Source organism: Sceloporus occidentalis, unplaced genomic scaffold (assembly GCF_023333645.1).
Source record: "Sceloporus occidentalis isolate IW3139 unplaced genomic scaffold, rSceOcc1.0.p SCAF_6, whole genome shotgun sequence".
Lineage (NCBI taxonomy): Eukaryota > Metazoa > Chordata > Lepidosauria > Squamata > Phrynosomatidae > Sceloporus > Sceloporus occidentalis.
In genome coordinates, this window is record NW_028316986.1 from 141,263,133 (window position 1) to 141,287,885 (window position 24,753).

The 24,753-nt window shown below is 41.2% G+C and overlaps 1 protein-coding gene across 1 annotated transcript in view; it reads right to left on the reverse strand.

Annotated features, from left to right (window-relative positions):
* The window catches only part of LOC149311458 (uncharacterized), a 29,003-nt gene extending 14,787 nt beyond the window's left edge, over positions 1 to 14,216 (reverse strand). Inside the window, exons 1-6 of the mRNA XM_089531102.1 lie at positions 14,115 to 14,216; positions 12,606 to 12,657; positions 10,682 to 10,814; positions 8,760 to 8,901; positions 6,673 to 6,804; positions 719 to 830 (exon numbers count right to left, since the gene is read on the reverse strand). Of these exons, the coding sequence (XP_089387228.1) occupies positions 719 to 830; positions 6,673 to 6,804; positions 8,760 to 8,901; positions 10,682 to 10,814; positions 12,606 to 12,657; positions 14,115 to 14,201 (658 nt within the window). The 5' untranslated portion in view covers positions 14,202 to 14,216. The remainder of the gene's footprint in view (positions 1 to 718; positions 831 to 6,672; positions 6,805 to 8,759; positions 8,902 to 10,681; positions 10,815 to 12,605; positions 12,658 to 14,114) is intronic.
* Between the last annotated feature and the right edge of the window lie 10,537 nt (positions 14,217 to 24,753).

Sequence of the window (24,753 nt, forward strand, 5' to 3'; positions counted from 1 at the left end):
GATTTTGCATATTATAGAGGATGTAACTTTTTAAAAACTATATAAATCTTTTGCCTTGTACTATAGATGTTGCATATTATGCATAGGACTTTGGAGCTTATTTCATAAGCCAGTAAAGCACCAGGATAACAGTGTGTTTGATTTCCACCTCTTGCATGACATTGTCAATGTTCTGTTGTACCATATTAAAAGCAAGTCTTTTTAGTTACAGGAAAAAATCCATTAAGAACTTCTTTTCCATTTCTGTTGTATATGATTTGCAGTGCAAAAGTTCAATACCACTTTTCTGCTAGTTTTGGCTGGTCAGTGGGCATGCTTTGGTAATGCTAATGATCAGGGGAGATCCAGCTTCTTTCCAGAGTCTGTCTGTTGCTCTTTTGCTGCTGCAGTGCTACTATGATACTTACTCACTCCCACACATAAGTCTCCAATAATAATAATAATAATAATAATAATAATAACAACAACAACAACAACAACAACAACAAACCCGCCTCTCCCTGTGGATCGAGGCGGATTACAGTAAAAAATAGTAAAATAATAATACAGTAAATCATAAAATATCACAGCCCCCCCCCAACCCACCACCAACAAAGGTTACAATTCAAAAACAATAAAGTTACAGGTTCAGGTTAAAATTAGTTAAAACAGTTAAAAGATAGGCAGACCTTCTCCAGTGGTACCAGAGTTACACACTTTCCTCAAAGTTCTTACTTACTTTCCTCTTTCCCTGCCTTCTCCTTCCCTCCTCTGCCTCCTTCCCAAGCATTCTCCCTTTTTGCGCTTCCTTCACATGCAGGTGCACAAGCCTTTCTTGCCCATGTGGCTTTCTGTAGAACGAAGGGGAAAGGAGGGACAGGAAGCAGAAACAGTGAAGTCAGTATTGTGTGTGATGAACTTTTGGTGCTAACAGGCACTTTAATCCACAATTGGAACCAGGTTGCATAGGGTGATACTGTACCGATTCCAGAAGCAGAGCTCTGATCAGGGGACAACGTGAAAAGGAAGTGGCTCAGCAAGCTGCCCAGCAGGCTGAGGAGTCTAGCAAGATACTGGCAAAGTGGTTTGGCTGACCACAAATGAGACTGAACTGGAAGTGCCCAAGTGGGCATGTTTATAGTGTAAAACCTATCCTGAGGTGAGGAATGGTCAGACAATCAATGTAGATGTTCCTGGACAAAAGGGGGTATCTCTCCCTGAGGGAGATACACTTAGATTTCATTTTACTTGTAAATACAAGATATAGCACTCACAGTCACAACTATCAGTGAAAGGATTATGCAGATTCTGCTTTTGATTGATGGTTTCTTGGCAGTGTGCACTTGCACTGTCTCATACTGAGCCTCCCAGATTCCTAAATATGGTCCCAGATCTCCTTATATGGCAAGCCGGCTTCCTCCATGCTAGAGGTACCTCTGTCTCTACATGCCTTAGCCAGCCTTTTGATATGAATTTTATATAAAAAAAGAGGGACTGCAAGAAGATAGGAGCTTGGGGAAACAGTAGGACCAAATGTAATGGTTTTAGTTACAGAAGGGCAGATTTTGATTGAACATAAGAAGGAAGTTCTTGATAGTAAGACTTTATTAACAGTGGAACCAATTGCCTAGACTGGTGGTGGGGTCTCCTTCTCTGGGCGTCTTAAAAAAAAAGAGGGCAGACAGCTACCTGCTGGAGATGCTCTAGCATAGGTTCTTGCATTGAGCAGTGGGTTGGACTTAATGATCCCTTCCAATTATACAATTCTATTAATGTTAAAAGAGGTACCCCCCCCCACCCTCTGAAATCTGTGGGACCTGGTAGTGGGTTGTACCATTAGTTTGTTGCTTGAAATAATGTTGCATGTGGAAATCTTTCTGTATACTCCACCTCCATTATTATTGTATATACTCATGTAGAAGTCTGAAAATTTAGGTGAAAAAACTGACTTAAAAATACTGAGTAGACTTATCCATGGGTCAAATATAAATCTGACTTTTTTTTAACTGCAGTCACCTCTCCATTTTTGTGGGGGAAACAGAAATCCACCGATATTCAAGTTCTATTGGCTTGAATGGTGGTGCAACTCTATTTTAAGTCCCTTTGTTTGCCCCTTGCGAGTAAGTGAGGGATGCGGATCTGAAGTTCGCGCAAATGGAGGGACAACTGTATATATAAAAAAGAACCGTCCCTGGTGAAAGGCAAGAGTGTAATCTATCCTGGAAATGCTGACTCTCCTCTACTCTTTCATCCATCCAGCCTTTAGGGTGAGTGAGCACCAACAGTTATGGCTGCCAGGATTTTGTATGTTCTTTGTGTAGGGCAATTTGAGTTTCCTAAGGCTTCAGTCTTTGGATAGGAAACAAAAATATTTAAATATCAAAAATATCAAAGCCAAGCCTGTTAGAGTCTAGCTTTAGATCAGCAGAGTAGTAGAAAATTAGTCCTTGTCAGCAATACTTCCTTAAGAACTGAGACTGTCTCAAAAAGAACACACATAGCTTGAAGTTCAAACAAAAGTTTACTAATGGCTTTAATCTATATATACACAGAGGCTATATCCTGATCTAGCTAGTGAATAGTTCAGGTTAAGAAGAAATATTTATCTCACCATCTTTCCAAATAAAGTTGTTGGAGAAGGAAGATGGAGGACCCAACAGGGCAGGAGAATTTTTTTGTGAGAATGTCTGTTAGTCCCAAAGGGGGAGTAACCTAAATCACATGGTTAGTTTGAATGAGTGTGTGTGTGTGAGAGAGGACAGTTTGCATGCAGGAAATCCCTATCTATCTAAGGAGGGGGGGGGGGGAAGAATGCAAAAATTTTCTAGCACTTTGGCATTGTTTTCCTTTGCTTCATCCTTTAGATCCTTCATTACATGCCCTTAAGTTTACCATTGACATATCCGCAGGTCATATCAAAATTCTTAATTTTGGTCTGAAAACCTGCCCTCATGTTATGCATGAGGTCGACTTTTAGTTCAGTGTATACGGTAGTCCCTGTACTATTGCATTGCCTGTAACTTTGATGCCAGTTGCATGGCAAACAAACAAAAATGCCTTACACTATTTTAATTCATAACTCCTTAGCCTTATATCTATTTTCTTGAAATGTCTGTCAGGTTTTTTCCTGTCTCTGTCATGTAATGTTCACATACATATTGTCCTTCCTTTATTGTATGTTGCTTAATTATAACATTTTCATGTATCTTCCCAATATATCTTTGAAATTTTGTTTTCTCATTCATACAGTTTGTAAAAAACCTGGATTGACAATACTGTTATTATGATTTTTTTATTAGTTAGCCTTCAGCCAACCAAGTTTTTAGAAGTAGCCCATAAATGCTAAGGAATATTTGAAGAGATATATAGAAGAACAGCTGCTTCTCAAATGGGATTTTACACTGCATAACATATTTTCTGTTTTTATTTTCTGTTGAAAACTCTGTTTGCTGTTGCCAGAAATTTTTCATCAGGTGGAGGCTTCCTCTGACTGCCGGGCTGCAGGAATTTCTTAATTGTGGGAACATCACAAATTCTTGCTTTAAAGGCCTAAAACAGGAAACATTACAAAGTATTCATACCATGATAGTTAAGTCTTTAACCTGAAAAGGAACCAAAATTGCAAAGTTTAAACAACTTTAAACCAGGCTATGGGACATGGCTAGACTGAAGGAAATACAGGGTTGTACATGTGTGTTTGAGAGAGAGAGGGAAAGAGAAAGTTGAATGTTCCCCACAGATTATCAGTTCCTAAAGTTTCTTGTAGAAAACCTGATAATATAACTAATTCAGTTGAGACATACTAATTTATCTGCTCAAGATAATTTTAAACAAGCCTATTGTCATTGGTGCGGTGCTAAATTAAGATGTAAAGGTTCTTAGTGTTACATTTTCCATAGCGACACCCTCCAAAAGAGTCTGAAATTCTGGTAGCTGTATTGATTCAGATCAAACTGTTGTAGCTGTTGTCATCAGGAGCAGATCTTTTTAAAAGCTATTGGATCTTAAGCACCCATTAATGACCAAGACACTCCAAAATATTTTGCATTACAACAATGATTGCTGTTGTGTGCCTTCAAATCATTTCGGACTTATGGCAACCCTAAGGGGAACCTGTCATGGACATTTCTTGGCAAGATTTGTTCATAGGACCTTCTCATACGGGAGGCAAAGTGCCCAAATCCCATGGATAAAGGGGTTTAGACATGTTGGGCTAATTGAGCATTAACCCAACATTAACCCATGTAGAAAGTAGGCAAAATTGGCTGCTTTTTACTTTGGGGCTTTTGCCCATTTTCTGCATGGGTTCATGTTGGCTTAATGCTCAATTAGTCTGACGTCATCTGAAAACAATCCCACTTTTGTGGGATATTCCCAAATTTAAATCCCATTTATCCACGAGATTTGGGTGCTTTTGCTTTCCTCTGAGCTGAGCTGAGCGAATGTGACTTGTCACCCAATAGGTTTCCAAGTCTGAGTGAGGATTTGAATCCTGGTCTCCAGAGTTGTAATCCAATGCTCATATCACTACACCATGTTGGCTCTACAACAACAATAATTCAAAACAATTGGTCCCACACCAGCTTCTGTGATAATCCCAGCTCAGCTCAGAGAGAAGCTGGGGAGGGTTTGTCCTCACCTCTGCTAAAGGGAAAGTTTAGGCACCTCAGCTCTATGATCTTCTTCACTACAACACCATTTATGTGAATCTAGGCATTTTAGGATTAGAGTATGAGTCTCCTGACAAGTTCATATATATTATATTATATTAATGCTGCACAAATGTCCAGAAAACCAAGAAATACAGCCTGGGGCATTCAATGAAATTATTTCCCCAAGCTACACTCTCCCTGGTAATTTAAGATGTTATGAAGTACATGTGGATACATTTCTCTGCCTTTTAAAAAAATGAAAACCAGGCCTGGGAAGTTGGAATAGGGAGTGGCAAAGTCGCAGGAACAAAGGATGCTAGACCTGTTCACCCCTATCCTTTCTCCTTTTTGAATTTTACTTACAGAGTTCTGTTTGGAGCATCTCAGTTGAGTCCAAAAAATTAGCTGGAAGCTGTGTCTGACTGAGACAAAAGACCTAACTAACCCCTTTCTCCTCTCCACTGTTCTGCTTCCAGTCTTTAGCACTCCAGCCCTGTTCTCACTGCAATCTCGCTAATAAGGGAAACCAGATTCATACTGGTCTTGAAGGATTCCCTCTTACAGGCTCTTGCAATAGTGCAAATAGGGCCACGTGCCCCCTTCCGCACGCCTTCCTAACCCTGCCTCCTGTCCTATGCCCTACCCACATGGGTGACCTCTAGTGCGAGGGGGAATTGTGTCTGCTTCTGTCTGTCACAATGGAGATTGCTCATGGGAGGGGTGGAAATATCAGTCAGCTGCTTCCCAATGGATGGCTACAAGCTCCAACTTTAATTTTCAAAGTGATCAACAGAAGAAGTGGGTGGTGAAAAGCAGAACAGAAAGGGTGGGAAAGAGAAGGGGACAAAGGACAAGAAAAGTGAAACAAAGGAAATGGGTGTGTGGAAAACTTTCTATTTATCCAGTGCCCAGCACTATGTGAGTTATAACAAAATGTGAGTGATTACAAATGGGAAAAATTGGATGTACTTCTTATTAGAGATGGGGAGGGTGGAAAACAGAAGGAAGGGGGGGGGAGAATCAAACAGAGGAGAAAATGGTGGTGGTCTTGAAGAAAACTACTGATTGAATTATTCAAGTGCCTAGCAGTGTTAGTAACAATTAAGGCAGTAAATGATTACACAAGGTTCATTGCAGATAACCTCAAATAATAATATACACTATTGCATATTATACAAGACCAAAGAAAAAACAGAATAAAATCAGCAGAGGACGAGAAATGAAGAGATTTCCCAAGCAACCGCTGACACATACACATAGACACAGAGTCCCGAGAAAGACACACTTGTCAATATGTGTGGAAGAGGACCAGAAATTCTGTAAGGGCCTTGATTGCTTGAGGGATAAGCAAACAAATCAGTTGTTCATTCCATTCCATACCAGGACTCATTAGTTTCTTCTTTTCCACTTTTCTTCAATTAGCTCCCAATCCCAGCTCTTCAATTGCTTCCCAGCTATTCTTCTGCTAGGTTTTGCTGTCTAGTTCCAGAGCCATTTGATATATTCCCTTCAGTCCTAATCTTCCTGCTCACTAGGCTTTCCTGTCTTAATGAATCTGCCAGAGGAAGAGCCATCTGCTCTAACAAATTCCCAACATTCTAAAATTAATTAATTTCTTAAAACATAAGGTTAACTGCAGAATTAATTAGGAAATCAATTGGTAGGAAAAAACACACAACAAAACAAATTAATTAACTTTTCCAAGTTGTGTTGTGTTGACCTGTATCAATTCTAGAAGTTTTCATCTCCAGCAGAAGCACGTCTTTGTAGATCTATTGACTATTATATGGCAGAGATTTAAAAAAAGATGAGAGCCATGGATACAAAACAGTTTGTTGCAGCCATTCTGACTTAAGCTGGAAATCCTATGCTTTTGTGTTTTACATACTTCCTTGTTCTCAGGGGTGTCAACTTCTTATTGGCAGTATCTGGACCTGGAAAGCTTTGAAGAATGCTAGTCAAATTGCTGTTGGCCTCATATGAAGTTTTACATTATTGACAGTATCATATCTATGGTTGTTTAGATCGTCTTTTTTTTTACCTGCAGCAGAGGAAACTGTGAGAGAATGGTGGGCTCTTTCTCTTCCGTCATCAAAATGGCTTCAATTAGTTGGACATCAGCCCAGGTGAACTGGTTGCCAAGAAGAAAATGTTGCCCATTGTCTTTTAAAATCTATGAAATAAAAATGTATTAGATGCAAATGGAGTGGTGGAGGAGGTGAGTATTAATCTATTGAGGCATTACTATTTACTGCATTTAATGTTCCTCTTTAGGCCAAAACCTTTGAGGCTGTTCTCAGTTTAAGAATAACTGGGAGACTTGCTATACAATGAAAAAGAAAACCTGGAGGATTACACTCTTACATCATAATACAGTTGCATAACAATTCTAAAAAAGGTAGTTCTTCACCACCAGCAGCCAACATCTCTCTAAAATACTGAATTGGTACAAAACATACTGCAGAAAGAATCCAGTTTGAGATCGCTTTAACTGCCCTGGCTCAGTGCTAGCCAATCCTGGGAATTGTAGTTTATTGTGACACCAGAGCTCTCTGACAGAGAAAGCTAAATGTCTCACAAAACTACAGTTCCCAGGATTCCCTAGCATTGAGCCAGGGCAGTTAGGCATTCTCAGACTGGATTATTTCTGTGGTGTGTTTTGGACCTTTATAGAAGTGCAGCTCTTGAACAGAGATGGGCTACTAGGGAGGTGCTTTGGTGCTGTTTCCCACCCTGCCTCCACCAGCAAAGCTAGAAGGGTGATCTTGGCTAATATCATTTGCTATTAAATAAATGCAGAGGACCCTGCAACTTTTTTTTAACAGATGAATTGCATCACCAGACATTTCTGGTTGTGTAATTCTTTGCCCAAAATGTGTGTGTGTGTGTGTGATGGAGGCTGCATAAGTGGAAATCAGAAGATGCAAGCAAACTGTATTTAGATGTGAGTTGTGCATTATGTGCCTTCAAGTCACCTGTTGATCCATAGGGTTTTCTTAGGCAATGAATATTCAGAGGTGGTTTTGCCAGTTCCTCCCTCTGAAATATAGCCTACAGCAGCTGATATGCGTTGGCCGTCTCCCATCCAAGTACTAACCATGATTGTCCAAGTACTAACCCATCTAAGTAATAACCAACTCCAGTTGACCACAATATAAAACTAAAATTTAAATAAAAATAAAAAAGTATAAATAAAACCATAGTATAAAACTAACACGTTACAACATTACAACAAATTAAAATAGGGCACCGTAAAATAAAAAGCAGCTTGGATTTTTTTTAAAGCTTCGGGATCTGTTGAAAAAGTCAGTAAAATTGGGAAGCAGGGAGACATACACATATCTCCATATTGCAGAAGCATTATCTGTTTTGCTTGCCAATCAAATAGGTGCCAGTGGTGACGACTGACCTCAGAACCTGGGCAGGTTCATATGAGTGCAGACATACCCTACAGTAAACATATCCCAAATGAGGTTTGTGGCTTTAAGGGTAATTACCAACACTTTTTAAGGTGGGCACAGAAATAACGGGCAGCCAATAAAACTAATCAAATGCTTGGGTTATTGCAGCTTACAAAAGTCTGCAGTCTGAGCGTGGTGAAGGTGCTGAATCACTCTTTCTTCTTCCCCATAAGGAAGAGAGTGTTTTCTCATAGCTTCAGCATTTCACAGATCAAAACTGGGGCACAGGTGGCCAAGCAACATCTGAGTGTGGTCAATATGGCACAAGCTATTAATGCAGGAGCACACACAAGCTAGGAGAGGCTGCATCAGTTTGCTCTTGCCCGAGCCTACTGGGAAGGACAAGATTCAACCTTCTCCTGTCCTCTCATCCATACCATGTTAATTCAGTGAAAACTACTTTTGCACTTTGAACTCTGTTTATAACAGTTGAAATAAGCTGGGGACAAAGGGAGAAAGAGGGAGGGGGAGAATGAAACTGGGACATTTTTAAAACAGCTGAAAATATTTTAATCATGATTATCCCTGGCACTTGGAGGGTATGCTTTCTATCTGTTTTATTATCAGACCAAGTGAAAAAGTAAATGCCCCATGCCAAAATCCCTACAGTGAATCATTTTTCTTTCCAGTACACTTGACGAACATTGCATTTGCTTGTGTTGCATACCTTCTCATAAACTGGAAAGTATCGCTTTGTGGCACGTTCAATGATCAAGTTGAGATTCTTCTCCTTTTCTTCTGCAGGTAATTTGAAATGTACTCTAATGATTGTCATCAGGTCAGTTGTTCCTTCCACATACATATCAATTCTGAAGAGGAAGATAGAGATCACATAATTTCATTTCCTTAAATTTGATATAACAAGCTCAGTAAGTTATATCATCTACACTGTGAGGCGTCTTATTAATCTACGGATAAGATAGCGTGATGGGAAAAGAAGACAAAGCTCTTTCACCACTGATGCTTATGAAACAGGGAGAATTTCAGCATTTCCCTTCTGCTCAGCTTTGCCCTCTTTATATTACATAACTATAGTGCTATATTCTGCCACAGCAATATCCTATGTTATCCTGGGGTTTATAGTTGAGCTCTGACAGAGGATTCTAAATGTCCCTCTAAACTGCAGATCCTAGGATCTCATAGGATGTTGTCATGACAGTTAAAGTGCTCTAATTGTGTACTATCTAGCCAGACTATATACAAAATATTTATGTTTGTTTTTCTCTTCTGCAGCAGAATGGACAAGAAGATATAGCAGACTTTAGCATGATAACTCAGAATACTGCAGCTATACAAGAGCTCACAGACCAAATTTGACCCATAGGGAGTTCCTCATAGAGTCCAAACATTTCATTTGCACATTGTGTCATTTCACCCTTTAACGCTATGCAGGGAACACTTGCACATGTCATTGACAGACTTGCTTTTATTAGGAGCAGGGAAATTTTTCTGTTTTCTTTGATACAGGATCAGAGGTTACAGACAATTTAAAACTATATACTGTACATTTTAAATATGTTTTAGCTGAGATCCATCAAGCCAGACTCTATTTTGCAATACTTCATGACTGCTACACTGAGGCTTACTCTTGAGCAATTATACAAAGAATGGACCTATTTTCATACCATCCCTATTTGGTAGAGACAGTCCTGATTAATTCTCTATCATTGCACATTTTCAGCTGCTTTTAAAATGCTGCAGTTTCTTTCTCCTTCACCCACTTTCTCCCTTCATTCTCAGCTTACTTCCACTGCTAGAAACTGAATTCAAAGTGCAAAAGCTGCCTGCACTCTACTCAGCAGGAGAGAAAGGAGGGCATGGAAGCTTGTCCTTCACTTTAGGCACAGGTAAAAGCAAACTGCTGCAGACTCTTCTAGCTTGTGTGTTCTACCTCATCAATAATTTTGCCATCTTGATCCCAATCTGATATTGCTTGGTCACACATGTCCTGGTTTTTATCTGTGAAATGTTGAAATGTATGTTCTTTTTTACGAGTAGTGGGAAGATTGTCCACATTTTTATGCAATATATACCCCATTGGTTCTTTTTGCTTCTGCCTGCCTACTCTGCACTGGACCCTTAACCCCATCAGCTCCTGAAATGTGGCCCTGAGATTCTTGCCAAACTAGAATTCAACTCCCTGGATAAAAAACAATCCCACTTCTCATCCTTGTTTAACACCACTGATGTTCACTATGAGTCCTGAGGACAGCTTTCAGGTAGCCTTGTCCCTTAGAGCCTTATCACATTAAAAACAAACCCAGCAGACAAATGGAGAGAAGCATGTTTATCTTTCTGTCTCCTTGTGACATCAAAGCATTTCTGTTCTCTTTCAGTTGTAAAAGCATGAGAGAGAATGATAAAAATATCCCTTTTGCCAAACTGATTTTTCCAGTTTGGCGCAAGGGACACTTTTCAGACACTTTTATGACCCTCTCCCATGTGCTTCGATGTCATACAGGAAAAGAAAGAGGAATGTGCTTCTCTCCATTTGCCTGCCAGGTTTGTTTTGAATGCATTAAGGCTGTTAAGTGTTCAGAATAAACTCATAAATGACAAAGAAAAAGAAACTAGTTAGGACAACAGTACAGTGCTCTCTCTTTCAGATCCCTCCCGTAGAGGTTGTGCTTTGCAGCAATGTAGTTCAGAATGGCCCGGGTTTGCACTAGTCTCATCCCATCAATTTCAACCATGGGCACTTGCTGGAAGAGCAGGAATCCATCTTTGGAAAGACAAAAATAAAATCATGTCAGGCCTTTTCACTTCTTGAACCACATTCTCTGGTGACTTGTCTATGCTGGAAGAGAACATTAAACAACAACAAAACTTCATTGTTTAAACCTCTTTGTGCTTTCCACACAAGTTCATCACTTCTGCTAGTAGCATGGCAAAAAGATTGTCAAGGAGTCCTGCCACTTATATGTAAACTACAAGTGTCAGCTCAAACCCTGTGCTGCCCTTTCTTCCCACTTTCCAAGTTCTTTGTGACCTAGAACCTATATGTGGCTCTCCTATAATTCAGTACCCCCCAAAAGAGGACAGACAGATTCAAAGTGTGAAATAGATGAGCAGGTGTACAAATTGAATATTTACATACACTCAGGGTTTTTGCATGCATTTATGTATTGTAAGCACGCATGCCCACGCATGCACAAACGTGCACTGTGGCCCTTTTTATTCCTCCAAGCTTTCCATGGCTGATTGGTAACTGTTGGTTTTGTTGTATTGATCTTTCTGTTTATAATATGATTTTAGGCTGCATGCTTTGTAATCTTTTCACTGCCTTTTCCTGTGGCTTTACCTTAAATCTTGTCTTTGGATTTCTTCTAAATACAGAAAAGTAAACTACAAATACCTTAAAACAAACAAACATGAGACCAAGCTGGCGTGACTGGTCAAACAAGCTACACTGTGTGCCCAGGGAAGTGTTGTATAATATTAGTACTTACAATAGGGGAGAATATATTATTTCTGTGTGTATGTGCCTTCAGGTCACCTGTTGACTTATGGTGACCCCATGAATTTCATCAGGTTTTCTTACACAATAAATCCTCAGAGGAGGTTTTCCCAGTTCCTTACTCTGAAATATAGCCTACAGCACCTGCCATTTGCTACCTGTCTCCCCTCCATGTACTAACCAGAGCTGGCCCTTCCATGATCAGATAGGATCTGGTGACTTTCTGATATTTAGGCCTATTATTAGTATTATTAACATTATTATTATTTCTAACCTTGCTCATTTATCAAGTAATTCATTCCTCATAAGTGACAATTGCAGGATTTCTGTCCATGATCACGTTTGTATGGACGAAAGCCAGTATGATGTAGTGGTTTGAGTGTTAGACTGCAACTCTGGAGACCGGGATTTGAATCCCTGCTTGACCATGGAAACCCACTGGGTGATCTTGGGCGAGTCACACTCTCTCAGCCTCAAATGATGGCAGTGGCACTCCCCCTCTGACGAAACTTGCCAAGAAAGCCCTGTGATATGGTTGCCACAAGTTGGAAATGACTTGAAGGCACACAACACACATAGTAAGGTACAGCAAAGAGCCAGTGTGGTGTAGTGGTCTGTGTGTTGGGCTATGCCTTTGGGAGACCAGGGTTTCAATGCCGTCTCTATCTCTCAAACTCAGAGTCAGGCAATGGTAAAACTCCTTCCAAAGAAATATTGCCAAGAAAAAACCATGATATGTTCATCTTAGGGTCATCACAAATGATAAATGACTGGAAGGCATGCAACAGTAACAACGGTAAGGAAGTAACAGGGCCAGTATTTATACAACGCTTGTCTAGAAACATGCTCTTGTCTTCCAGTGACAAAAATAGGATCCAATAATAACCCTACCTTTGGGCACTGGGTGGGCACTATTTGGTCCCTGTGCCATCCCAGAATTTGCCTCTGGGGAAACAGGAAGGCTTTTTCTTTAAATATCAGCTGGACCAACCCATCTCTTTGTTTCCAGTGTACGTGTTCTGAAAAGTGAGTGAATATCTTAATTAAAAGCCTTACCTTTCAATAGTTTTTCATATTGCTCTCTTCTTTCCAAAAACACTTCTTCAAACTGAAAAGGGGAAGAAATGGCATGAGTTGTTAAAACAGAACAAAACAAAGGGTTGTGTGGCATCTGGTACCTAACTGAAGGTTCCTCCATCCATTATCACTTACCTGTGAAGATTTATCTATCCTGAATGCACTGAGAGCACAAAGGATTTATTTTCCTTGCAGACTGAAAGACCAACGTTCAAACAATGTAAGAGCTAGTAGTTGGTGTGCCACAGTATCATACAAAACAGAGATTGCTATATATTAGGAATGCTGGACAGGTAAATATATTTTACACTACTATAGGGTTTTAATTTATGTTAAATGCAGATTAGTCTTTAGTTTTTTTCTTAGTCTAGAACACAAAACGCCTCTGTTGAAAGGTTCAGGTTACTTTTAAGAAAAGAATTAATCTTTCCTTATCAAGATTATAGAGTCAACCAGCATTTAAAGGGGTGTTACCAGATCGAGAGCCTAGTTTGTCAGACAAGGGGAATTGGAAATATAATCCGATGGCAATCTGAACGCAATCATGTGGTTTCATGTTATTGCGTGATAGACTGCCACACGCAAATTCGGGCAATGGCATGCTATTTTTGGGCAGTGGGAAGCCAGTTCGAACGCAATGCACATTCATGTAATTGCGCTAAACTAGCAACTTTAGGTGAATGTGTTCTGGCCCCACTTTCTTTTCATTCGAATTTAAGAGAAGTTCCTCCTGTTTGATAAACTCCTAGCTTTCATGTCAGAAAAGTGGGCAGTGAAACTGCTCTGGGTTTCAGCCTGAACTTTAACTGAGCTATCCAAGATACTAAACACTATCCCCCAAAATAGGTGCAACACTTCTTTAAAGTTCAGGTTAAAGCCTGGAGTGGATTCACTGCCTCTCTGACATGAAAACAATGAACCAATGAGTCATTGGTGTTAAGGTTTATGTTGTGTTTGGGTTTCCAAAGTTCATAGGTGTAATGTGGCAACATGCATGTGAGCTTTGCTTATCCCAATGTAAGAGTAGATGGCTGGAATCCTGTTGGTTGGTCCCAACTAGAGTAGACCCATCCAATTGGTTTGCCCCAACTACAGTAGACCCATCCAATCAGCTGTTAAATAGGGGAGTCAACACTATAAATCCAATTGATTCAATGGGACTGCTCTCAATGCTATGGAATTTTGGAATTTGTAGTTTGGCGGGGCACCAGAGCTCTCTCACAGTAAAAGGTAAATATCTCACAAAACTAAAAAACAAAACAAACCCCTGAATTCTATAGTATTTGAGTCATGGCAGTTAAAGTGGTTTCACATTGCTTTATTTCTGCAGTGTGGATGAGACCCATGTCTTCATTAGAAACTCAGGATCTCCCCTACATTGATGTGGAACAAATGGTGTGGTGGTTACAGTGGTACTCCCACCATGATAACCTCAAACCAGCAACCACTCTGAAAAACCTCTTGTAGGAGAAGAAAAATAATACAGACCTCAACACCAGCAGCTGCTAACAGCCAGCGAACTGGTTCCATTCTACCTCTCCCATTGAAATAATAAAGTTTGGGTTTTGCAGCCATGGTTTGGTTCAAGGGTGGGATATTCTGAAAAATAAGTTAAGCAGGTTCATTATTCATGGGTAGGTCAAAACCCTTGTGTCAACACTAAATTCTATGTAATGTACCCTCCGTAATATCAGTGAAGAATCCTGTGGCACTTCAGAGAGTATCAAGCTTTATTTGGCATACCATTGTGGACAGATTTGTCAGTATGCTGATGCACATGAAATTTGCCAGTCTTAACTTGTTGTTGTTGTTTTGCTACAACAAACTAACATAGCCACCACCCCAGGAAACTTTTACAATATGCATTACAAAACTGGGAACTAACTATGCTTTGTTCTTAATTTTATGTGTTTATTTCAAAGCATTTATTTCCTGATTCTTTGTGAGTTCAGCCAGCTTGAGCTGAACGTGAGGACACAGAACAAGCCATCAAAACTAAAAAAATATATACTGTAAAAATAGCACCTGGAAAACTCCAGTAACTTGAAGAAAAGCTTTTCAGACTCAAAGCTAGCCACCAAGGCTGCAATATGAATGGAGCAAGAGTGATGCCACAAATCCTAAGGCTCAAAGACCCTGCGGAACCGGTTGCCTTTGCATTCCCCTTTAAAGATATAAAGAAACAAATGTATAGCTTAAAGCTGAACCAACCCTGGGAGGTGTCTCTGCCTGTTTACCCACCCAGTTCTGAGTTCTCACATGTGCTGAAAGAAAAGTTAATGTTTTACCTTGGGTGCCAAACACGAATGCTGAGTCACAAAGGGAATTAGATTGATGGGAAAATCAAAATAATATTACTAGTGTGCATAGCAATGTTTGATATGTCTTAACTCCATACAAAATGTGAGTTAGCCAGTAAACCAAATGCAGAGAACCTGGAGTCCTCTGGATCATGTTGGACTACACCATCCATGTTCCAACAGCCTCGAACCTTGGCTATGGAATTTATCACATGGGAGGCAAAGCACCCAAATCCCATGAATAATTGGGGATTAAATCAGGAAATATCCTGCAAAAGCAGGATTGTTTTCAGATGATGTCCTCTGATGTCGCCCCTATCCCAGACATAACCCATGATTAAAGTAGCCAAAACGCACTTCTTTTTACTTTTGGTTTTTCCTGAAAGTAAAAGGTGGCCAAAAGCGGACAAAACATATACTTTAATTCACAGGTTAAATTCGGGATAATGGTGATGTCTGGGGATGTTGTCTGAAAACAATCCTGTTTTTGCGGTATATTCTTGGATTTAGCCCCTGTTTATCCATGGGCTTTGGGCACTTCCCTCCCATGTGATAAACTCATAATATGTCGCCTTGGACTCAATGCAGCAGCATCTGGTGGGCTATCAGTTCCCAACCCCTGGCAAATTTGTGCCATTCTTCTCTTCCTAGGTTCATGTCCTGTTCAATATGCAGATATGCAACATGCAAATCACATAGGGATAAGGAATTTCCAAGCATGGGCAAGAGGACTGTGAAGGAATTCTCTTTTACTCGTTTCTCCAGCCAAGGGCACAGGAGAGGCAAAGTGGCTGGGCAGCAATTGTTTTTCTTTCAGCCAGTCCCACATACTGCTATTTACTTTTCACAAGTCAAAGCTGTTTCATATAATGTACAGATGTGCTGCGCAACCACCACTGATATTTTAAAATATCCCCCACCCCATCCCCTCTCCCTCACATAAACTTCAGATCTGGACCAAACAGAAGCTTCTGTGACTAACCTTCTCTGAGCTGAGTTCCAGGTTTGAGACCTGGTCTGAGTTCCAAGCAATTTTTTCTCTAGTTGCACAAGAAACCTTTCCTGGAACAGTTAAGTCTTGGAACTCCACCCACTCACTCTTGTGAGACTGATAAAACCTCTTTTGTTTCTGTGATTCACAAGTGCTTTTTGCAGATGGTGGTCAAAGGAGAATTTGATGTCTCTTCTTGAAACAGTAAGCCCTACATACTCAGGTCTAAAACAGTCTTCCCTGCTTGCTGGCTCAGACTGGCAGAATTCTCACACTTGTACAATACGAAGAAAACAGATCAATGACAATGCTTGTATAGTATCATGTGTAGCAGGAGAGCTGCCTTAAATTTTCAACGTGATCTGTGAGGGTTATTTTGAAGAGTTAATGTGCTTTAAATCCCAAAGTGATAGTCATGTTAATTTTTTCTGGAAAAGCTGTTAAAAATTAAATCACCTTGCTCATGGGTGCGACATGTGCTGGCTCATGTTCTTTAAGCTGAACTTTCCACTCTCAAAATGCTCCTCATATTAGGGGAAAGCAAAAGATCCTGAAGATTTGAGTATGAAGTATGAAGATGAATCAGGCATCAAGACTGTTGAAAGGGGCTGTGCTAGATTTTTGACAAGGTTCAGCATTCTTGGCAAAGTTGCCCAATTACGGTTACATTACAGTAATGTTGCTCACAGAGTCACCACTTAACTGCATGACACTGACATCAAGGGGATCACAGGTGCATAAAATGCACCCCAAAAGTAAAAGCCTAATCCTATTTTTAGATTTTTATGGGTTTTTCGGACAAGTTGACTCGTTGCATCTTGCACATTTTTTTTTTTTTAAAAGTGTTTAATTAGGCACAAAAATGTAAGTGGAAAGCCCATAAATGTGTATGGTAGTTAGAAAAAACTGTGAGTGGGTAGGTTATTCACATTATGCAAGTGTATTTATTAAGAAAAATATTAAGAAACAACAACAACAACAACAACAACAAATAATAATAATAATAATAGGCAACATCAGGATGCAAAGGGGTCTCATAGAACCTTTGAGACTAACTGAATTAAATAAATTATAGCATTACCTTTCATAGACTAGGCCCAGGAGAGACGAGCCAAAAGTGGCGTGCCGCCGCTGATACTAGGTTTCCGGAGTGCGTGACATCTGCATGCTCCAGAACCCTAGCACATCATGGCGGCGGCCTAATGGCAGCTTCCTGTCCACACAGGGGCCGCCATCTTGATGTAAGCAACACGCAGCGTCTACATGTCGCTGTGCATTGCTTACATCACGAGTGCACCAATGGAGCACTCGTGATGTGTGCACGCCATCCTAAAAAGGACTCAGTTTTTCCGAGTTCTTTTTGGGGCAGAGGGATGCCGGACAGTTTGGTTGCTGCAGCATCCCTCCACAGGTCGCCAGGCCACCATTTTGGGGTTGTTTGTACTGGGCCTTAGTCTATTTCCTCACATACATGAAGTGAACTGGTGCCCAGGAAGGACCTTTTTAATATGACTGTATGAATGAAATGCAAAATTTGGGGGTATGGTGATGAAGCAATGGAGTTAATCACACTGGGGCTAATTTCGTCATTAAAGAGAATTTAAAGCATCACACAAATAAAGCTAAAATGGCGGGTAACTGCGTGAATGATTATCACATGCATAAAGGATAAAGAACATTTAATCAACCCTCTCATGCTTTGAGCCACAGATTTGAATGCAGAGCAGAGCAGCCCTATTGCCACAATGACTGGGAGGAAGGAGGAAGCTAGTTAAGTAAATACACCTCTGTCTTTACAAACTGCAGCAGTAAATCAATTAAGATTTGGAAATAATAGCAAGCTGGTGCTCTCCTAACTGAGCGAGAGATCTTGCACAGAATCCTTTCCATTTGCACAGAGCTCAGTCCCACAGAACTAGAGAATTTGCATCCTTGTCTCCCACCTGAAGATGACCCACAAAAGCCAGGCATTGAGATCTGTCAGCCTTATTTGTTAGGGAATTGTGACAGTGTTCAACTGAATAGGAATTGTGACATTGTACAACTAAATGAGCACTGCATTCTTCACAACTGTAGACACACCCATGTGCAATACACACATCCATGTGTGATGGGCTACCATTTGTCACTCCATATCTGCTGACTTGAACTGAATACAGTGGGCCCTCCACATTCACTGGGATTAGGGACACTGAACCCCTGTGAAAGTGGGAAAACCACAAATAAAAAAGTTCTCATTTTTTACCTGAGAGAAGACCTTTCTAGGAATCTCTAGGTCTTCCAGTGCAGCTCTATGGTCAACATCTGCCAGAAGATGACCATAGAATCATGCTGGTGGACCTACAAATGCCTAGAGAAGTCTTTTTTTTCTAGGAATCTCTAGGCCCTCCAGTATGATTCTATGTTCGATTTCTCATGCTGGAGAATCATGAGATTCATAGAGAGAACATATTAATCAAATCCACAAAAATCAAATCCACAAATGGGGGTGGGGGTGGGCTATAGAATTATTCTACATCAAACAAAAATGCCCAACCACTTCACTGGGAGAAACTAACACGATTCTATGTACTTGGAGAAAGAGTGTCACTTTAGCATAAACACCTTCAAAAATTGTTTCGGGTGAGCTTTCTTTTGCAAAAACAGAAAAGACTGCCTGGACTTTAGGCTAAAAGCATAGTGAAACTTGGCTAGCAGAGGTTATGTCTATTCCAAATCTTATAGAATTTTACTATTTGAAGGCTATGTAAAAGGTGGGTGGAGAAATGTTAATATTGGAACAACTTGTTTATATGCTGTGCAGATTAACATGTATCTTATTTTATATGCTGTGCAGATTAACACTTATCTTATTTTCCAAAATATCCCGTGCTTGAACTACTATGAACCCTAGCTGATTTTGTTTGCCTTGGAAGAGGAATAATCAAATCTGTTCAGTGACTGCTAGCACCAGCAGCAACTGAGCTGTGCAACTTTGGTTTTCATAAGAAATTCTTTAGAATGATTCCTGATTTGAACAAGGATTTATTTGAAGTTATGCTGCGAGGATCCCAAGAAAAGTTCCATTGTCACAGTTAAAATGACAAGGGGATCAAACTAGATGTTAACAGGGACGTGTATTCTTGTCAATAAACCCAATTTCCTCGGGGATATGTGCCTGGCAATCAGATTTATCATTTAAGCCTGTGCTTACCTTTCCATGCAAAATACAGGGTGTCCAAAATTATCTTTACAATTTCAGTTCTATATAATAATAATAATAATAATTTGTTTTATTTATATACGGCTATTCCAAAGATCATAGCGGTGAACAGCAAGTAAGCTAATTAGCAAGTAAGCTAATTTGCCCCCATCAGTCTGGGTACTCATTTTAGCGACCTCAGAAGGATGCAAGCCTGAGTCGAGCTTGGGCCCTTTTGCTGGTCTTGAACTCGCAACCTTGTGGTTTTGAGTGAATGGCTGCAGTACAGGCATTTAACCACTGCGCCAAAATCAAAATTGTTAAGGTAATTATCAGACACTCTATACTTAGGTAAGGACATCATATGGTATGACAAGAGGTGTTTCATCACTTCAGCAATGACAAAAAAGGGGGAAAAATTCCAAAATAAGAATTCATATAATAAAATCCTGATTTAGACTTCTGATGGTCTGTGTCATGTCTGCATGGGCCAACTGAATCAGTTTCCCCTCATCCTTATTGCAACGTAGCACCAAAATCCTGATTCAACTGCAGACTGTCTTCACATGGGAAGGGCAGTTCCAGAATGAATCTGGGCCATCCCTGCATTAAAGCAATTGAAAAAAACCTGAACATTTACTTGAGATCTTCAAGGAGAATCCATAGTATTCTGGTGTGACTCCAGGTGGCTATTTAAACAGCGTTCCATTTTGCCACCTTCCACTGGTGCCATTGGCATGAGTCCCTCCCTCTGAGATTACAACGAAGTGACCAGCCATGTGATTAATGCTGGGCACCTCATTTTTTTATCTTAGAGGGAACAACCCTTGCCAGTGGCAGCAGTATCTGGTTGCACAGTGAGTCACTGTGTGTAAACAGCCACCAGACAGTGTGTAGACAGTGAGTCTCTCCAGAATGTAGTGGTAACGGGAGCGGGGGGGGGGGGGAGGTTCAAGGCAGCTTCAGGTCCAGGATACTCCTGGTTGGATGTGTATCTTCTCTGCCTATACAGCTAAAAGTGATTTCATGATGAGTGATCATGGAATCACAAAAATAGAATGAAATCCTTTCTTCTCTGTGTGTATTCCAGAACTCTCCTTTGAAGCCAAGGTGATCAAATTGAGGCTGTTGTACTTAGGCCACATAATTATCACTAGAGAAAATAATATTGCTAGGAAAAGTAGAAGAGGGTAGAAGAAAGAGGGGGAAGACTATGTCTAAGATGGATGGACTCAATCAGTGGGGTCACAGGCATGGGTTTGCAGGACCTGAGCAGAGCAGTGGCGGACAGGGAGTCTTGGCGATATCTCTTCCACAAGATTGCCATGCATTGGAATCGACTAGAGGGCAGCTCACAACAACAACAAAAAAATTAATGGTAAAAAACCCCTAGCTAGTGGGGTAACCTATAGGCAGTGAGTAGGTACAGGCCAAAAGAAGCTAATGCCATAAGAATTCATCCCCTAAGAGGTCACAGCATTTGTTCATTGCTTTTTCACTTGAAGCTGCGAGGAAGAGGCAAAAGTCTGATAATGGATAAAGAACAAAGGACTTCATTCATTCATTCATTCATTCAGAGGAAGGGTATTCAGAAACATAACTTTGAGGAAGAGGTTTTGGACACAGCAGAAAATTAGATGATTGTGATGGTGGCGGTGGCGGCTGGCATTGCAGTTGTAGATCTGTGGTGCAGTTGGGTGGGGTGCTTCAGGGTGACATGGCCAGCTCCCTCCCACTTCCAAGCAACAGTAGAACAAGGTTGCTTCTCTTTCAATATACTATGAGATAAGGCTAGCTGTATCATCCTGAAGTGGCGTATTCCATTATGCAGAAGATCTCCATTGTTCAGAGCAGCTCCCTGCAGTTTCAGGTGGGTTTGGGGCGGCCAATTCCTCCTGTCATTCATAGCTGGGTTTATATTTACATAGCCAGGAATATTATGTGCTAATAATAGGAACTTCCCCTGGGCCCAGATTGCAGCTGGTGTAGGGTTGCCATAAGTGAGGACCTCCAAACTGGGACAAATGTAGGACAAATGCAGGACAACATTTTCAAATGTAGGACACATTTTATAAAAATGGAGGACACGCAAAAAAATTGAGGCTTTTTTAGAAATGTTCATATAAATCCATGTTTCTTAGGCATGATCAAAATGGAGGACATTTTGACATTATTCGTAGACAGATCATGGAAATGTACTTCCCTTTCTGGCCACCCCCCTCTCCCCATTCCAAACAGCACATTTGAGCATTGAACATGGCTTTATTTTAACATTGTCTCTTGCATATTTCAGAGGCTTATTCCACAACCAAACCCTTTGGTCAAGGGACTTTGGTTTTTCTTCATTTTGACTTGTTTTGTCCGTATTCCTCCCCACTAAATAAAGGAGACATGAAATGGAGTTAATGGGTACAAGTAGTTAAACAAAAAAGTCTTGTGAGACTCTGTAGGCAAGAGGTGCACCATGTTAAGAACTGCATTAAGCACACTTAGGCTGCTGCCACACTGCTTTCACTCTCATCACTCCATCCTATGGAATCCTGGGATTTGTAGTTTGTTGTGGTGCCAAGGCTGGGCTTTGAAATCTCAGGCATAAGAGAGGCAAAAGGCTTGGGCTGCATCTACACTGGAGAAATAATCTGGTTTGAGACCACTTTAACTGCCTTGGCTGAATGCTATGGAATTCTGGGAATGGTGGTTTGTTCCAGCACCACAGCAGAATGGCAGTTAACCCCTGGAAAGCTCTCTGACCAAGGTGACCAATGCCCTCACCCCAAAATGTAGGACATGGCCAAAAATAAAAGCTAAAAACACCCATGTAATTATAAATCCATGCTTCTTAGCCATGATCCAAATGGAGAACATGTCCTGGAAAAGGAGGAGGATGCCTGGTCACCTTGTCTCTGGTCCAAAACACACTGCAGAAATTAAACAATGCTGGACTGAAATGCCCAGAGTTCCTCACCAAAGCTGCATCCACACTGAGGAAATAATCCAGTTTGAGAGTGACTTAACTGTCCTGGGTTTGTGCTGGGGAATGCTGGGAATTGTAGTACACTGTGGCCCCAGAGCTATCTCTGACAGGGAGTCCCATAACCCTCCAAACGTAGTTGAACTGCAGTGCCCAGAATTCCTCCCCAGGTGCATCCACACTGAGGAAATGGTCCAGTTTGAGACTGCTCAGTGCTGGGGAATCCTGGGAATTGTAGTCTATTGTGGCCTCAGAGCCATGACTGACAGAGAAGTCTCAATGTCTCCCAAACACTCGCATTCCCAGGATTCCCTAGCACTGAGTTAAAGCAGTCTCAAAGTGGGTTATTATTCCTGCAGTGTGTGTGAGAGATATAAAAGCTAGGGACTGGATTCATTTGGAGGATCTCTGTGTCCAAAACACACTGCTTGGACTGCCAGGGCTCAGTGCTATGGAATCCTGGGAATTGTAGTTTATTGTGGCATTGAGCTTTGGCAGTTAAAGGGGTCTCAAAGTGCAGAGGGGGGGGGGGGGGAGAAAAGCCAGGGAGAGTGAATGAGAAGCTCATCTTGGCTGTGACTACTCTGAGAGGAGGAGGAGGAGGGAGGGAGCCAAGGGAAGTGGCCAGGACCATCAGCCTCCTCTCTTCCACCGAAGACTGCTGGCAAGAGGCTCTGCCCCCAGCCAACGCCTCCTCTATGGACCATTCAGCTTCCTTTTGTCAAGAGAGCTCTCGTGCCACAAGAAACTACAATTCCCAGAATCCCATAGCACTGAGCCATGGATGTTTAAGGGGGGGGGGGTTCAAACTATTTCTGCAGCCTTTGCTACCCCAAAGCCTTCTATTATTTACCAGCAACTTGCAAGGCAAAATCTCTTCCTTCCAAGCCCTTGAAAACCAACCCAAGGGGAGGGGGGCTGATTGCTTCTTTCCCATTGGTCAGCTTCCGGAGAAATTTGCATATGACAAGGAAAGGTGTTTAGGGCCTCAAAAACGACCCTGTGATAAAGAATTACAACAATACTGAGTGGTAGACATTTAAAAGATGAGGAGGCATTTAGACTCCCAGGGAAACAGGAACCATTGATGGCCTTTTTTTCTTTGCTCACTGTAACCTGAAAGTAATGCCTCTTGCAGGGTATATATACCAAGTGGGCTGGCAATAGCTCTGAGTGGCAGATGTTTTGAAGACCTGCTCTCTAGGCTTAAGGCAGGCAGGGAGGGTGGCACACAGCCATGGGGAGGGAGGGCTGGAGCTGCCTCCAGGGCCTTGCTGGGGGGGAGGTCCCAGGGGAGGGGCTAAACCAGGGTGGGACCATGTGGCCCCGCCCCAAACCGGGAAAGTCCCGCCCCCAGGCGGGATATGGCAAGCCTAAGCTGGTGATATATCCAGCCAAACTGCTGGAACTCTGAACACCTCCTTTTCCAGTTGCATTTGCTGCCCATTTATTTCTGTGCCTGCCTTAAAGATGTTAGTATGTACCTGCACCTGTATGAAGCTGCCCAGACTTGGAGTTCAGCCTCCACTGGCATCTATTATCTCTTGCCAGTCACAAGAGATAAGGCTTCCTGGAGCTGTTGCTACAGTTTGAATCACTTTCCAGAGACATCCTCATACAGACAGAGTTGGCATGCACATGAAAACAATATAGGCAAATAGCCCATGAACACATAGCTCTTTCCTTTTTATAGATGCCATTTGGAAGCTTCTCCAAAGACTTCTGGATTACAACCCATAGTAATATTCCAGACATTCTGCAAATGGTAGCCATCAAATCCTATAATAGAATATACCAGCTGGAGTTTGGATTGCTTTTGTTACATCAGAAGGCACTGCTCACACTCCCCTTCTGATCTTGTGCTGACACTAGCAACCAAAATCTTAGGGATATCTTAAGGATCCTACTGTAAATATAACATAGGTTTGAATAAGCCTTTTTTCTGAAGCCAGAAGGAAGGTAAAAAAATCCTCCATCATATGTATATGGTGCAAATTTACACTCACATATTTAAGTGGTGGTTGCAGTACTCTACATTTCTGCTGAATTTCAACACTGTGCAACTGACTGTTGTGTCTGCAAATGTGCTTGCAGGCTTCACAATTCCAGAGAACTGAGAGATACATTGCATGCAGCTGTACACTATCAAGTGGTGACTGCAGTTATAATGTCATGCCCAATTTGGCAGTGACAGATTCAATTAATTCTGTCTTCCTACTTTTTCATCTGTTTTGAAAATGTCCCATTTAGTTCTCCTTCCATTTCCCCCCTTTGGTCTCTTATACTGTAATTGTTGCAAACTGAGTTCAAAATGTAAAAGTAAACTGTACTCAGTCAACTCAGAAGTGGGGAGAGGAATGGAGAGGAGGGGTAGAATCTTTCCTTTCCCAGAAGGCTCTGGCAAAAGCAAACTGCTGCAGCCTCTCCTACCATGTGTGTTTTTCCATATTAATAATGGTTTCCATCTTGACCACACTCTAATGTTGCATGGCTACACGTTTCCTTGTTTTCATCTGTGCAGTGTTGGAGGATACGTAATATGTATCCATGAATATAGTACAAAAACATAGTGTCCTAAGCTGTTTGAATATTTTCTAACTTGTTTAAGTTCCTTTAAACTTCCTTTTCAGGTGGAAATTGCAGTTTAAAAGAAAAGCTTGACCAGTGTTAAATGAAGTGTACCC